The 16,203-nt window shown below is 40.3% G+C and overlaps 1 protein-coding gene across 1 annotated transcript in view; it reads left to right on the top strand.

The window, feature by feature from the left end:
• The window catches only part of zfpm1 (zinc finger protein, FOG family member 1), an 82,437-nt gene that overhangs the window by 51,860 nt on the left and 14,374 nt on the right, over nucleotides 1–16,203 (top strand). Inside the window, exon 4 of the mRNA XM_053622977.1 lies at nucleotides 9,728–9,861. Within this exon, the coding sequence (XP_053478952.1) occupies nucleotides 9,728–9,861 (134 nt within the window). The remainder of the gene's footprint in view (nucleotides 1–9,727; nucleotides 9,862–16,203) is intronic.

Raw genomic sequence — 16,203 nt, 5'->3', positions numbered from 1 at the left:
CTGCAAGTGTAACTCTCATGGTACAGTATGGGTGCGATCATGGCGGATTTCACATTTTTTTCCACAATTTTGTGGTTATAAATTATTTGAGTAAATCATTTATTTACTCTTTTTGGCATCTGTTCCACACACACACCTGCGTTGTAGTGTAAGTGTGGTTGGTTGTGGGATGAAAGTGGTTGTAAAGTGTAACGACAGTTTAATATATGTCACAGGAAACGCCTTGAGAGTTTGATGTGAGTTGATTTGTGTGTTTGAGAAGCTTGCCTTGTGTCTCTGGCTGTATCCATGTACAGTATATACATCGTTCACACCATGATTGAAAAGTTAGGAAACATGCCCTTATCCTCTTACTCTTATCCCCAGCTCCTGCTCTGTGTGTTACACTGGTGTCGTGCTGATGATTGAGAGGTGTGGTGTGTAATCTAGAGCAGCGTTTATCACACCGCCTGCACCATGTGACCTGGATACTGCCACTTCGATCGCCATCCTATCAGATGCCTGAGCCTTTCTGCAACTTCCTGTCCTTTCCTGCTCCATGTTTCAGTTTGCCTTTGCTCCTTCCAGCCTTCTATCTCTCCTCCACCAACTTCCCATTCTGCTGTTTGTGTGTGTGTATGTGTGTGTGTGTGTGCGCGTGTGCGCGCACAACAGACACAACAATCAGTCTTAATATGTATCTGACAAGCAGGAGCATGTGGTCCTGAGTAGCTGTGATATGTGTGGTGTATGTGCAGCATATAAGGGTAACAGTCAAGATTATGTCAAATTTTTAAGCAGATTGATGATTCAGGGGAATTGGGAAACCCAAGCTGAAAAAAATTAAATTTTTGAAGCGTTGTTTTTATAATGGAAGTGTGTTGGGGTCAAGGGGTCTTAAGCAGAGTTGGGCTGAATACTTGGGGGGGTGGGGGGGTTGGTGAGGGCTAAATATTACATACTGTACATTCTTCTATGTATGCAATATCTAGTAATGTATTCTGTTACACTGCGTAAGGAATGTATTCAGAATTCATTTAGAATACATTCTGACCCATGAGAAACACCTGTGCTAGAACATCATTTTGTCATTTTACTTTATAAACCTGGTGTTACTGGTTTGAAGTTTTCATTATGTTATGCTTACAGATTTACTGTGTAAACATGTTATGGTTACACAGTGAATATGGTAATTACATTTTACTCTTTCCCTTGAGTAGTCAGGGATCAACACTGATGGACGGGAAATGTGTATCGTTTGTACATCAGGTTCATCTAGCAAAGTTGGAAACAAATAAATTTGAGTCAGAAGCTTGAAAAATTCAAAATACACAGGTGGCATAGTATATGCTAATATGATATTCTGTATGTTTTTCTAAGAGGGCGTTTTTGAACACCGATGGAAGTGCGGCTGGATATCAAAACCGATCAAGCACAGAGAGACATTAAAACGTACAGTATGAGTTAGTTGCGAAGTAAAGCAAACTCTTAAAGCCACATTTTTAAGCTGTTTAGTTTGAAAGCTCTCTGCTCTTATCATTAATTGAAAATACATCCCACCCTCACTGTTTTTCTTCTGCTAAAATGTACACTGCATGATTAAAAGTATGTGGACACATGACCATGACCCCGACCATGAGGCGCACGATTGTATAGAATGTCTTTGTGTGCTAAGATTTCCCTTCACTGGATCTAAGAGGCCCAGTCCTGTTTCATTATAACAATGTCCCTGAGCTCAAAGTGAGGTCTGTAAAGACCTGGTTTGCCAGGGTTGGAGTAGAAGAACTCATGTGGCCTGCACAGAGCCCTGACCTCAACCCCATTAAACACCTTCAGGATGAACTGGAACACAGACTGCACCACAGGCCTCCTCGCTCGAAATCAGTACCTGACCTCACTAATGCTCTTGTGCCTGAATGGGCAAATCCTCACAGCCTCGCTCCAAAATCTAGTGGAAAGCCTTCCCAGGAGAGGGGGGGCTGTTATGGCAGCAAATATAAATTTGAGAAAATGTAGCAAATATGAAACTCTATATTAAAGCCGTGCCTTTGGAATTGGGTGTCAGGGTCAGGTGTCCACATAGTTTTGGCCATATAGTCTAATTATTTACCTGCATTAATGGCCCTTTTTCCTGGTTAATAACCTCTATTCCGTTAAGAATAAGCTAAAACTAGAATGTCAACAACCTTAGAATACTGACCTTGCTTTCTTGACAAATGTTGATGAGACAAACATCAGTGGTGTTTCTTTTAAAGAGTTTTTAACATTTTTTTAAATTAGAGAACATTTTGAAAAGCACCTGTATTCCAAACGCTGCCTTTCGTAACATATTGTCTACACCGACTATAGACACTGAGTGTAGTATTTTGCAAACACAACACCGTTACTTGTATTCCATTACAACGCTTATACTAACCGATCAGTGCTTTTGATGATCTTCAACACCACAGTAATATATTGTAGGTGTATTATTGATATTTGTCTTTATTTTACAGGGATGTCACACAACCTGAAGTTTGAATTAGAGTCTCTCCTCAAATGTAGTGTGCTTTTATCTTGAAAAAATGTCCCTCTTTGTCAGCCACTTCTGTAGATTACTCATCTAAAAAGCGTTTTTAATGAGTGACAGTGATGTATCTGTATTTTTCTGTCATAAAACCAAGAGCTCTAAGGCGTTGTCTCAGAGTGATACTTTCTCTCTCTCTCTCTTTTTTCTCTCTAAAATCTAAATTCACTTGACACTTATCGTTAAACCGACCTATTTAAAGCCAGGAGTCGCTAAAGTAGACGGAATAATTATTGAATTAATTATCAAAGTCACATACCGTACAATTAATTTTGTGCTTTTGCCTGAGTCTTTTTTTTTCCCCTCCAATGCCTATGCACTGAGAATGTCAAGAAACATTTTCTAATTAATTTGTGTGTGATAATCAGGAGGAGTTTCTGGAAGGTCTCCACTTTCGACTTATGAGAGGGTAACGGTGGTAGAAGACAGGGAGTGTGAGGCTTAGCGCACACACACACACACACACACACACACACACACACAAACACACGCACACTAGCACGGCTTGCACACACTAGCACGGCTTGCACACACATGTAGGTTAATGCTCAGACGTAAATAATTACATCCAAGTGTAGCTCCACAGTCGTCTTTTCTGAAGCGTATTTAACCTGTCAGTTATTTTATTTTTCATGCTACCAATTCAGCATTTCAGCATGATAAGAGAAACACATTAAGCTAAATGAAAAACACAACTTAATGACCATGCATCTTGCAGAATCAGCCATCTTTTGTTTGTTTTTTTTATATGCTGAGAGAAAATGTGTTTTGGCTTCACTATTTTTACAGAGCCTGTATTTTCCAGTCATAAAAGAAAACGAGCGAGTAGCACTTTAGCAAAATTCTGTGTGATGACACTTTTGGTTGGTGATGGTGAATGTCTGAATTGTTTTCAAATGGACCACAGAGGTGAATTTATATTAATATAATGTTATTTAATAAAAAAAAAGACCAGTACCTATATTATAAAGAAATATTTTTTTAGACAAAATTATCATATATTTCTTGAGTCACGAGGTGAATGTAACAACTGTTTTCTTAAAGTTGCCTACTAGCATCTCAGCATACATTGATGGAGTAGAGACAATCATTTGAAATGTCTCCAGTAATATTGTGTGTGCTGAATATTGTAATATACAGGTTGTAAAAAAAAATTAATTCTATGTAGTTTTACTCTCATTGGTGTCTGACTTTCCAGATTTCAGATATCGTAGAATAATATATCAGAAGTGCAACTGGAACCTTCTTCAGCCAGGTTAACAAGACTGCATAAATGGCTTCTTCAATCTGACCTACAGTTTAACAGTCCAAAGGAAAACAGGTGTAATAACTAGAAAACATCATTTTTAAAATATATAAAAGTAATAATATAATTTAGTCACGTTTCTCCTGCATCTGAATGGAATTTTTTGTTTAAGGAAGCCAAAGCACACCAAATACATTTCTTCTTCCTAGTGGTATCATACTTCCTAGGAGTATGATAATGATAATAATGAGTCTTTATTGATCACTTATAGGCCTACTTTACAGCACAGTGAAATTATTTTCTTCGCATACCCCAGCATGTTATGAAGCTGGGGTCAGAGCGCGGTGTCAGCCGTGATACAGTGCCACTGGAGTCGAGAGGGTTAAGGGCCTTGCTCAAGGGCCTAACCGTGGCAGCTTGGCAGTGCTGGGGCTTGAACCCCCAACCTTCCGATCAGTAACCCAGAGCCTTAACCGCCAAGCCACCAGCCCTTGATGATATTGATGTTATTGATGATAGGCCCAGAGCTGCTATAGATCAAAATGCAAGCTAAATTCTCTGTTAATGAGGTCTCCGTATACAGTATTGCGTTCTATTGCCATAATTTTGCCAAATCCTTTGATGGGTATATGACTCATGTCGCCCCCTGTTGGTAACAGTTACTGAACATTTCATAAAGGCCATAACAGATAATCTAGTAAAATGTTTTGCTCATCACAAACGGAGAGGCTGTCCATCTTCCTGCCACTTCATAGTCACTTTCTTTTCTCTCTCTATTGCATTTTGGACATGCAGATTGCAGAATCCTTATTTGTTTGTTAAAGTCACTTCAGCCTTGCAGTATTTCTGCTTTTCATTTGTGTGTCGAGTTTTATCATTTTTCCGGCTCACATATTGGCTCTTCTGCATGTTTGGCATGTGCTCTTTTCCAGGCCTTGTGCTGGACTGATAAAGGTTCAGAAGTACAGTTAAGAGAAATTAGTTGTGTAAACAGTAGTAAATGTCAATGATAAAGTTCTGTTGAAGCTCATCTGCGCCGCAATGCAGGTGTCTTATCTCTCTCTGGCAATAGACGGCAAAATGGAAATGATGCCATGATGGTGAGTGTGCAGTGCATATCCCAGAAATTTGTATCTTTTTAAACTGAATGTTTTGACTCGGGTTTGAATTGGGTGTGCTCATGCGCGTGTTTTGTTGAGGTGGTGGGGGTTTGGTCACTCCAAAAGAGTAAGCGGGTAAAATCGGGATCGTTGGCTAATCCAAATACAAAAATAGCTCCAGATGCCTTTTGAGTTAACGTATCATTTTGAACTGTACATTTGAATGCAAAAATGCTTTCAATTTTTTTGCATTTATTCTTCGACTTATTGAGGACGAATATAAAAAGCACATATTGTACACGTCCAACCACGGTGGGTCAAAAGCGTTGGGTTTGCTGCGCAGCAGAGGTTAAACCCCACCTATTAGTGTGGGGTCGGAGTGCGTCTCAGATAAAGGTTTCCTGTTGTAGTTTGTCAAAAAATCAATGGCCGCACACTGATCCGCTCATTTGATATCAACAATAGTCTTTTTTAAAAAATCAATTAGTCGTGATAGTGAAGATCATGTAGCTGGAGGAGTGCAGGGACCGCACCAGTGAGGCAGAGAGAGAAGCATGCTCTTTAATGTTGTCAACGTTTCCTCTTAAACTTCTAGTCCAGGTGTGACAATGGTGAGTTATGTACAGTGCCCTCCACTAATATTGGCACTCTTGGTAAATATGAGCAAAGAAGGCTGTGAAAAATTGTCTTTATTGTTTAATCTCTTGATATTTTGTTCAAAACATTCACAAAAATACTCTGCTCTCATGAATATCAAACAATTGCAAACACAACACAGGTATATAATATATATATATATATATATATGCAAAAATATATGTGCAAAATTATTGGCACCCTTTTAGTCAATACTTTATGCTACATTTCTTTGCCAAGATAACAGAGTCTTGTCCTATAATGCCTGATGAATTTGGAGAATACATGGCAAGGGATCTGAGACCATTCCTCCATGCAGAATCTCTCCAGATCCTTCAAATTTAGACGTCCACGCTGGTGGACTCTCCTCTTCAGTTCACTCCACAGGTTTTCTATGGGTTTCAAGTCAGGGGACTGGGATGGCCATGGCAGGACCTTGATTTTATGCTCAGGAAACCATTTTTGTGTTGATTTTGATGTATGTTTTTGGATCATTGATAATGAAGAGGATAATGAATAACTCTTCACTTCTCTTAGTCATGCTGCTGATGCTTTACAGTGGATTTGATTTCACCTCCAGGCTCACTCCCAATGCTGACCGTGTGATTTTAGCTCTATTCAATCACTATTAAGTAGCTCATGATCACAGACAGAGCAGAGTTTCTTTCACAAGATTACTGTAGGTTAAAAAAAAAAAAGACTGTTGAAAAGATCGGCTATAGATACAAGTGCAGATTTGAGAAGCTTTTCCTATTTATGATTTATAGGTTTGTGTGTGAGTATGTATGGTTATCAACTTCCTTTAAAAACTGTCTTTGTATTGTTTTGAGTTAAAAGGTCTATTATTTAATTGGATTCTAATATGAATGAGCCTATAGTGTCACAACCTAGAGAAGGTGAGTATTATGATTGGGCAATATACAGTAACATTTCTATTTCTTTATAAATGATAATTTTATTTACTCGCAGTAATGTTTCTCATTGTTGATATTTTGCTTGATTTTTACATTTCTTACATTACATGAGGAAAAACTACATGTCAAAATCTTCCACATTCAGCCTGTCTTCAATTCGGAATGAATCTTTTTCATCTTTAAGTCCTCCAGCACAGACTCTGAATTGCTTTCTCCTAACTTTGGGCTGTAAGTACTGAAGAACATCATTATTCAGACCTGAAATCTTGCTGAAAATTTCTCAGTTAAGAGAGATTCTGACCTTGAACTTAAGCCCATTTTTCTTGTGCTACCTTGACTCAAGCGAGGAGTAGTACATCCAGCACGACTATCTGAGAGTTGACAGTTTGCAATTACATATGTCACATTAAAATTCATGTTTTTTTTTGGGGGGGGGGGGGGGTTACATTTTTTTAAAAACCTTGTTGAATAAATACATAAATATGACACTATTAATTAATTGTATCATCCCTTGAAGGTTCAGGAAATATTATAAATATTCTTCTCTCTTCACCTCTTCTCTTCTTTCTTTGAATCTCCTCACTTCTTCTCTCCTCTTCAGGTGGTCTACATAATTACTTATTTCATTAATGATGGAGCTGTTGTTTTATAGCAGTCAATCTGGCCAGGTGTTTGGACTCTTGATAAGAATGTGTGTGGACACTACCAGCGTGGAGCAGTATTGATAAGAGCTGTGTGGACTCATTGCTATTGATAAGGCCTGTATGCAGTTTTTGGGCATTGGTCACACAAGCGCATCAATAAGGCTGGCGAGGTTATTGCAGGGCGTTGCTAAGGCCGGACACAGGGCCGATATAGGAGACTTGGCCGGGCATTGTGTGGGAGATTGGAGGGTTGTGATGATAAGCACATCAGGTCTTTAGAAGTGAGGTGTTAAGGTCATTAGCTAAGAGTGAGATGTTATGTTGGTGTTCTGGTGATGCAAATATCCTTAGTAGATATCTTATAGTAGTTCTTTAATAAGTTTTCCACTCACTGGAACTACTGGAACTAAATATCCCCTTGCAGTATAGAAAGTTAACTTGAACAACTGTGATTGATGCAAAAACAAAGTCTTTTCAAAGCTGTTTTCCACTGCATGCAAATGACAGGGTCATGTGAGGGCTTGGCTCTGGCACTGATGCTAAGATTAGGGCACCCTGATAGACCTCCTTGATTTCTGGGCTGCTGGGGTGTTAGCAAGCTTGGACACTGGACTTTAGACTGTTGATAGCAGCACAATCTCTGATGGCTAATAACAAGCCTGGTTAATGACCAACCTGCTTTAGCATGGCCGGTCTGACCTATTCATATCTCTGTCATTCAATAATGCTATGTGGATCGAGTTCTTCACATCTCCCAATGTCCCAGTGTGTCCTAACCAGGTCTCTGTCACATAGATTTCATCCCTGTTTGCTTCCATGTTCGTTGATTTTTCTTTCTCTCCATGTACCCTCCCTTTCTCCATCCCAGTTTGTCCAGGTTTTGGCTGTGGGAAAACCATTTTATCAGCGTTTGTCTGTTGTTCTCTGGTGGGGATAGATACAGGGAAGATAGATGAGTGTTTTGACATGGAGAGTGTTAGACAAACACTCTTATCATCCTCTGCACTTTACGCCGACCCCTGAAAGTGAGGCTGAACCATGGAGAGACCTGTGTGTGTGTGTGTGTGTGTGTGTGTGTGTGTGTGTGTGTGTGTGTGTGTGTGTGTGTGTGTGTGTGTGTATGTATGTATGTTTCCATAGAAAAACCGCTGTATATTAACTGGTTTAAATTTAAGTGCCACTCATGTCTTATGGAATTGACCATACAAAAGAATTACATTAACTGGGAAAACAGACTGGGCATCGTCATACTGTGTAATTGGGCTCACTGGTAGCTTGACTGTTCTTTAACCGTGTGTGTGACTGATCTTGAATGTGGGAGTTTCTAAAAAAGTGTCATATCTTTGTGTGAAGCTCTTGTCTGTTCTTGGGTCAGGCTTGCATCTGTGAATCAGCAAAGCCTTGACTCCTATCCCTGTTTTGCACTTATCTGTCACAGGAAGTACAAAAGTTCTTTTTGTTTTGGCACATTTTTTCCAAGTGCACTCTTGATCCTTACTAAACGCCAAGCTCCACCTAGTGGTCCAGACAGCAATCTATTCTCAAAGCGTTCCTCAGCAAAAATGGTTTCTGGGGAAAATAATCAGAGAATAGAAAACATTGCTGTGGTCAAACAAATATAAATGATTTAAATAAATATCAATTATATAAATATTCCAAAAACATTCAGTTGTATTATATAATTGTAATAATACCTTCTAAAGAGCTAGAAAAAGCATTTGAAATGAGAGAGAAAATTTGGCAGATGGTCACTGTACTACTCCTAATACACTTCTGAACTCCTGAAAGGCTGTTGTAGAGGGTGTAGAAATAAAAAATTATGTTACGGGTTACTTGTAAATGTTAAAAACAGAATGTACAGTCACAGATTTGTCCAGTGGAAAAGCACTGTGAGCACAGGTGAGCTCGGGTAATAAACCCTTATATTTGGAATTTGTGAAACAGGAAACAGAGTAAAGCTCTTGCACAATATTGTTGATGATGATGGAGTTTTGGACTTTTTTATTACTTCAGTCAAAGTAATTGCATATTTGTTCATTAAAGCAAACTGTGTTCGTTTAAAGGCTTTACTCTTTATCATGTGTCTTTATGAGACAAATATCAGAAGATATGCCGAACAGTTATACAAAGTGAAATAAAGCCCACTTGTTTAATAATATTTAATCATTTATAAATAAGCTCCCAATTTTTCCCCCGAATTGGTCACCTGCCAATTCGCTACCCACGAACCAGAACCCCCGTATTATACGACGGCTAATAACCATTAAGCGTGAAGGCTAACATGTGCTTTCTCCTGGATATGTCAAGCTAAAGCACTACCTACCCTCTTTCACATACATGAGCTCACAGACACCTGTGATTGGCTAGTGTCACTATGATTGACAGCCGGGAAAGAGTATGCCATCCCTCCCATGGAGAGAGCATGGCCAATGTAGCACCCTTGTTTCCCAGACATGGATGGCATCATCACAACTTGCACTCTCCCAACAGTAGGGTAAATGCTTTTCTGTTGCATCACTTGGGAACACCAGCTGTGGCTTCTCTTTAGGTGTCTGTATCTCTGGGTGCTCAAGTAGGTCATAATCGTATTTATAATCCTGCCTTTATTTCCCCTACGTTTATCTCTGTGTGTGTGTAAACAGATGATTTGAAGCTGTGTAATGGACCAGAGGACTGTAAGGTTCTGGCTCGCAAGGACCTCTTGGTGGACACACTCTGGGGCCCATTCTCTGGAAGCATCCAGTCAGATGAAACTGCAAATGGAGTATCCAATCAGGTAAGTGGGCTGGGTCAAAAATCTAATTTTTTGGTAAATCTTTGGAAAGGTTTGAGTATTCCTATCCAATATTTCTAACAGGAAGAGCAGTGTTAGTGTTCGGTTGTCTCTTTGCATGATCTCCCCATTACTAATGTTCATGTGATGGTCACTGGGCACAGTGTGTTTGTGTTTGGCAAGTCTGCCATCATGTGCTGGAAATCCATCCAGTCATGTGATGTGAAGAGTTTTCTTCTGTCTGGCCAAATAGTTGAAGACTGTAGTGATAACACACTGCATATTCCCTCTTTCATCCTTCTCACACAAACACACACACACACACACAAAATATTAACACAGATCCAGGCTTAAGAGATGACAAAAAGATAATAAATAATGTATTAATGTATAAATTATAAAAAGCCTTTAGAATGAATTTGCAAAATACATGAATCTACTATTACTGTGGGAGAGTTATAATTCACTCTATCCTATTAAGTGAGGGAAGAGAATAGCCGTGTCTGGGTATATGCAAATGGGGGTTTTGATGTCTTGTCGAATCAGCTCGCCTCCTCTTTTTCTCTGAACCGTGCGGGTTTGTTGGCTGAACTCTCTGTGTGATTGGCTGCACCACTGCCCAAACCCCCCTTCCCCCCCTCACAACCACCCCCAGACGGACGCTCCTCTTTTATCTCAGCGTGGCGCCATCCTCCTGGACAACAAACCTCAATGATTGATTTCGCCTTGATAGTCTCTCATTTCTAAGATTTCATTTATTATCAGGATTTCTAAGTCCGCAACCACCCCTCCCTCCCTCCTTCCCTCCACCTTTCCTTCACCACCTCCTCCTCCTCCTCTTAATCTCTGTCTCATTCCCTCCCTCCCTTCCTCAAACCTTGTTATCGAAGCAGGGCTTTGTTGATGATTTTCAGTTTGGAACTTTTGCATTCGTATTCTATCACTTCGGCTCTCCCTCTCACACGGCACTATCTGCGAGCTGAAGGAGTGTGTATCTGCGCGAGATAACGGCCGGAGAATCGCACATTCCTGCTTCACTCGCTGTCCCTCCATATCCTCCTACGTGGCTGTCCAAGGCTTTGGCTGAGGAGGCCACCGAGGGTCAGGGCCAGTTCTTCTGAGCCAAGGCGCTCACTCAGACTCAAACCATACACACACAGTCTGAGGATTAAGCCGAACACGAGCGAGTGATAATGCACGAGATGAAATCATACACTCTTTGCTGTTTCTTTTTCTAATGTTAAAAGCATGTTGGATTCGTTATTGCATTCTCGCAAAATATAGCACAGAGTTCACCGAACCATATAAAGCAGATTGTGTAGCATAATTGGACAGTTAGAGCTGCTATCTCTGATCAGGTTTGAAGCAGCTATAATGTGGAGGAAGTGTTTGGCTTTGTGGCAGCTTCAGCACCAGTGTAACATGGCAGTCCTGACCAGGCATCGCTGCCAAACCTGTGTGCTTTACACTCACTCTACAAATTTGCCTTTCCTATGCCCTGCTCTGATAAGCTTAAACTGCCTGTTCAAATAACACAAGAAATGAGTGCATGTTGTATGGATACCAGTCCCACAAACGCACACACTTAACCGTAGTTAGCAAAATGGTGTTAGGAGTGAGCAGGTCAGTGCAGGGGAATGCTTGATTGGGCTTGACCAAAGGTAATAACATGACGTTTCTTCTCCTCCAATAGAATTGTATTTAACTAGCAGCAGTTAATTATGGAAATGTTTGCCTTAACATGTGTATCTGTAGACAAGTTAAGTAAATTTGCGTTCCTACAAAGAAGAAATCAGTACTGCTCTCTGGAACATTTAAAACCTTATTTCAGTAATATATATATATATATTTTTTACTAATATTATTATTTTACTAATCTTATTCCCAGTCGTATACCAGTGCGTTTAAGCAAACAGCTTTGAATAGGTTTATCAGTTTCTCACAAAACAACAGAGAAAACAAAACATGCGAACCCAGTACCTATCTTTGCCAAATTTTTATTTCTTTATTATTTATATATATATATATATATATATATATATATATATATATATATATATATATATATATATATATATATATATATATTGGAAACTTTTGTCAAACTATACCGGGGGGGTGGATGACCAGTATTCTGTGGCCCCTCCTGTTCCAGCATCAGTGTACACAGCTGATATCAGGTATCAGCTTGATCATTATTGAATGTATTTTAATGCTCAAATGTGCCTGAGTATGATTTAGGATTTGTTTTGTTGTTTTAATTTTTGTTTCTATCCTGATAGAGTGTGTGAATGTTGGGATCTTGGCTATTGAAGTCCTTAGGAAACCAGTTTTTTAGATGTATTTATCTTTTTTTAAATTTATAATTTCAGCAGCCATTGCTATATGTAAAATATTATATTTGCATCTTTTCAGAGAGTAATATAAATAATTTATATATTTCAATAATATATTAGAGATATCAGTTGGTATATACTGATAATACTGCTGATGTATCTTAATTTTTTTTTTTCTGACTAACTAAACTGGGATCTTTGTTTTTAGTGAAGTTGTTATTCAGCTAGCATGTGAGCTTTTTGTTGCTTATGAACATGGTCATATTTTTTTCAGAGATAAATCAGTTCTGCATTTGCGTTAAGCATCACTAATTGCCTAAATAAATTACAGTTTGCATTGCACCAATGCTAATGACATCCCTAAGTTCCTGAACTACTAGAGTTATTATGTAGTATGTACCATGGACATTTACTCAAGTGGTTGCATATTTAGGTACTAGTGTAGCATTTGAGTAAGTCTAACATTTGGTCTGTTTTCTAATAATGCCTGAATTTTGAATGTGAGACAGTGGTAACAGACATGTGTCTAATCTAAACCTATATAAGAAAGATTGGAGATGCCTGCAGACTGAGTCACACCAGGTATTAATGTAGATGCTCCTAGCTCAGACAGACATAAAATATATACAGTATCTCACAAAAGTGAGTACACCCCTCACATTTTTGTAAATATTTGATTATATCTTTTCACCTGACAACACTGAAGAAATGACACTTTGCTACCATGTAAAGTAGTGAGTGTACAGCTTGTGTAACAGTGTAAATTTGCTGTCCTCTCAAAATAACTCAACACACAGCCATTAATGTCTAAACCGTTGGCAAAAAAAAGTGAATACACCCCTAAGTGAAAATGTCCAAATTGGGCCCAATTAGCCATTTTCCCTCCCCGGTGTCATGTGACTTGTTAGTGTTACAAGGTCTCAGTTGTGAATGGGGAGCAGGTGTGTTAAATTTGCTCTCACACTCCCTCGTACTGGTCACTGGAAGTTCAACATGGCACCTCATGGCAAAGAACTCTCTGAGGATCTGAAAAAAAAAAATTGCTGCTCTACATAAAGATGGCCTACGCTATAAGAAGATTGCCAAGACCCTGACACTGAGCTGCAGCACGGTGGCCAAGACCATACAGCGGTTTACCAGGACTGGTTCCACTCAGAACATGCCTCGCCATGGTCGACCAAAGACGTTGAGTGCCCGTGCTCAGCGTCATATCTAGAGGTTGTCTTTGGGAAATAGACGTATGAGTGCTGCCAGCATTGCTGCAGAGGTTGAAGGGGTGGGGGGTCAGCCTGTCAGTGCTCAGACCATACGCCGCACACTGCATCAAATTGGTCTCCATGGCTGTTGTCCCAGAAGGAAGCCTCTTCTAAAGATGATGCACAAGAAAGCCCACAAACAGTTTGCTGAAGACAAGCAGACTAAGGAAATGGATTACTGAACCATGTCCTGTCGTCTGATGAGAGCAAGATAAACTTATTTGGTTCAGGTGGTGTCAAGCATGTGTGGCGGCAACCAGGTGAGGAGTACAAAGACAAGTGTGTCTTGCCTACAGTCAAGCATGGTGGTGGGAGTGTCATGGTCTGGGGCTGCATGAGTGCTGCCGGCACTGGGGAGCTACAGTTCATTGAGGGAACCATGAATGCCAACATGTACTGTAACATACTGAAGCAGAGCATGATCAGTATGCAGTATTCCAGCATGATAACGACCCCAAACACACCTCCAAGACGACCACTGCCTTGCTAAAGAAGCTGAGGGTGAAGGTGATGGAATGGCCAAGCATGTCTCCAGACCTAAACCCTATTGAGCATCTGTGGGGCATCCTCAAACGGGAGCTCATCCAGCTCCATGATGTCATCATGGAGGAGTGGAAGAGGACTCCAGTGACAACCTGTGAAGCTCTGGTGAACTCCATGCCCAAGAGGGTTAAGGCAGTGCTGGAAAATAATGGTGGCCACACAAAATATTGACACTTTGGGCCCAATTTGGACATTTTCACTTAGGGGTGTACTCACTTTTGTTGCCAGTGGTTTAGACATTAATGACTGTGTGTTGAGTTATTTTGAGGGGACGGCAAATTTACACTGTTACACAAGCTGTACACTGACTACTTTACATTGTAGCAAAGTGTCATTTCTTCGTGTTGTCACATGAAAAGATATAATCAAATATTTACAAAAATGTGAGGGGTGTACTCACTTTTGTGAGATACTGTATACTTGTATGCTGAAGTTGCTCATCACTCAGGTCATTTTTGTTTCCTCATCGTTGCCGTGCTTGCTGTTTTGCAAGGAAGAAGAAGAAGCAAAAAAAAAAAACGCTTCCAGAAGGCACACAAGTGAAGAGTGCGGAGTTCAAAGCCTTATCACGCGCCAAGCGTCTTTTCATCATGTTTTAGAAACAAGCGTCTCCCCTAATCCTCCAATAATCTCTCCAGGAGAACTGCACTGATAAGCAGTGCCACCCACCGCTCTTCGGCACTTTTTTGGGAGCTCTGCACCTTCCTCACCAACCTCCACCCACAAAGGGCGTGTGAAGGTGAGCCGCCCTCACTCTCTCCACCTCTCTCTCACTGTCTTGTGCTCATTCTGGGAGGGTTTGTTTACCATGCATTCTATCACTCTGGTTTATCTACATCAGCCAGTAGAGTGTCTCCGAGAGTCACCCCTCAGTGCCCAAGCTTTTTGCTGAAAGCAATGCATGAATACCTTCAATTATAGTTTCTCTCAATTATCTGTTCAGTGATCGAGAGGAAAGCATGACAGGCTGCATCCGGTTGGAAAAACACATCATGTGTGGTATTGAGAGTGCATCCTGAAGAGCACACCTACAATCAGTCTACTACTCCAGTAGCAGGACAATAGGGAGGATACTGCCTAACACAAAGAATGTGGAGAGAGAAAGTGGAGGAAAAGAAAGTGAAAGGCTGGAGAAAAACTCCCAGAGGATAAATGATGGCAAGATGACAAGGAAAAGTGCCTGAAGGAGGAGAGAGTAGGGGCTTCTTATGTGTCTAATAGTTGATGATCTGACCATGCTATGCCTGTAGTCTGTCAGGAAGAGGGAGAGCGCGATAGAGAGAGAGGAGGGGAGATGAGGGAACACCTCTGAACCTCATCTCCGGCAGTTTAGGAGCCTGCTTTCCAAGAGTGCCTCATTTTCTAGTTTCTTATCTCATCCGTTTTAAGTATCAACAGTTTTATATTTTTATGTCGTTTGTATGGCGCTGATCAAAGTTGTTTTCTTGGAGAGATAATTGATGGGCAGTCAGAGACATGAATTTGTGTATGAACACATGTTTACATTTAATGTATGTATATGTGGGACAGCGAAAGTAATAGAGAAAGGGAGATGGGAGGAAAGTGTGTGTGTGTGTGTGTGTGTGTGTGTGTGTGTGTGTGGCGGATGAGAGAAGCTTTCTGATTATTATCTTCCTTCCTTTTCTTCTCTGTATTTTTGGAGGATTCACACACTGACCTCTTTGTTTGGGACAGTGTGCACCCTTCTCCACCCCCCTGCTGGGAAAGAAACCATTTCCTGTAGCGGAGAGATAGAGAGGGGCAGACAGAGGGAGAGTGGAGGCTGAGAGAAAGGGGGTGAGAAAGGGATGTGTGGAGAGATACGGGATAGGAATAGATAGTGAGAAGGAGATGGAGACAAAGAGTGAGTCGGTGCATAAAAAGAGGGCTAGGGATAGATGAGGAGTGGATTAAATAGAAAGATAAAGTGCCAGAGCATAGAAAGATGGAAGAAAAGAGAAGAAGTGCAAGGACAATGATCTGGGTCTTGATTATTCACCTCTTCCATCTGTCCAAAGTGAGGTCTGAAAAGACATGTGAATGTTGTTTAAAATCCTTATTTCAAAACCATAGACTACCAACATTACTATTTTGACTGTTGTCACAAAAGATATCAAAATTAATATCATAGCTTAAATACAAAATTTGATACTTTTTTTTAAAGCAAAAATCCATCTTGAATGAGGTTCTGGTGGACTTACAGTGCGCTA

This window comes from Ictalurus furcatus, chromosome 4 (genome assembly GCF_023375685.1).
Source record: "Ictalurus furcatus strain D&B chromosome 4, Billie_1.0, whole genome shotgun sequence".
Classification (NCBI taxonomy): domain Eukaryota; kingdom Metazoa; phylum Chordata; class Actinopteri; order Siluriformes; family Ictaluridae; genus Ictalurus; species Ictalurus furcatus.
This window is presented reverse-complemented; position numbering and strand designations above follow the sequence as displayed.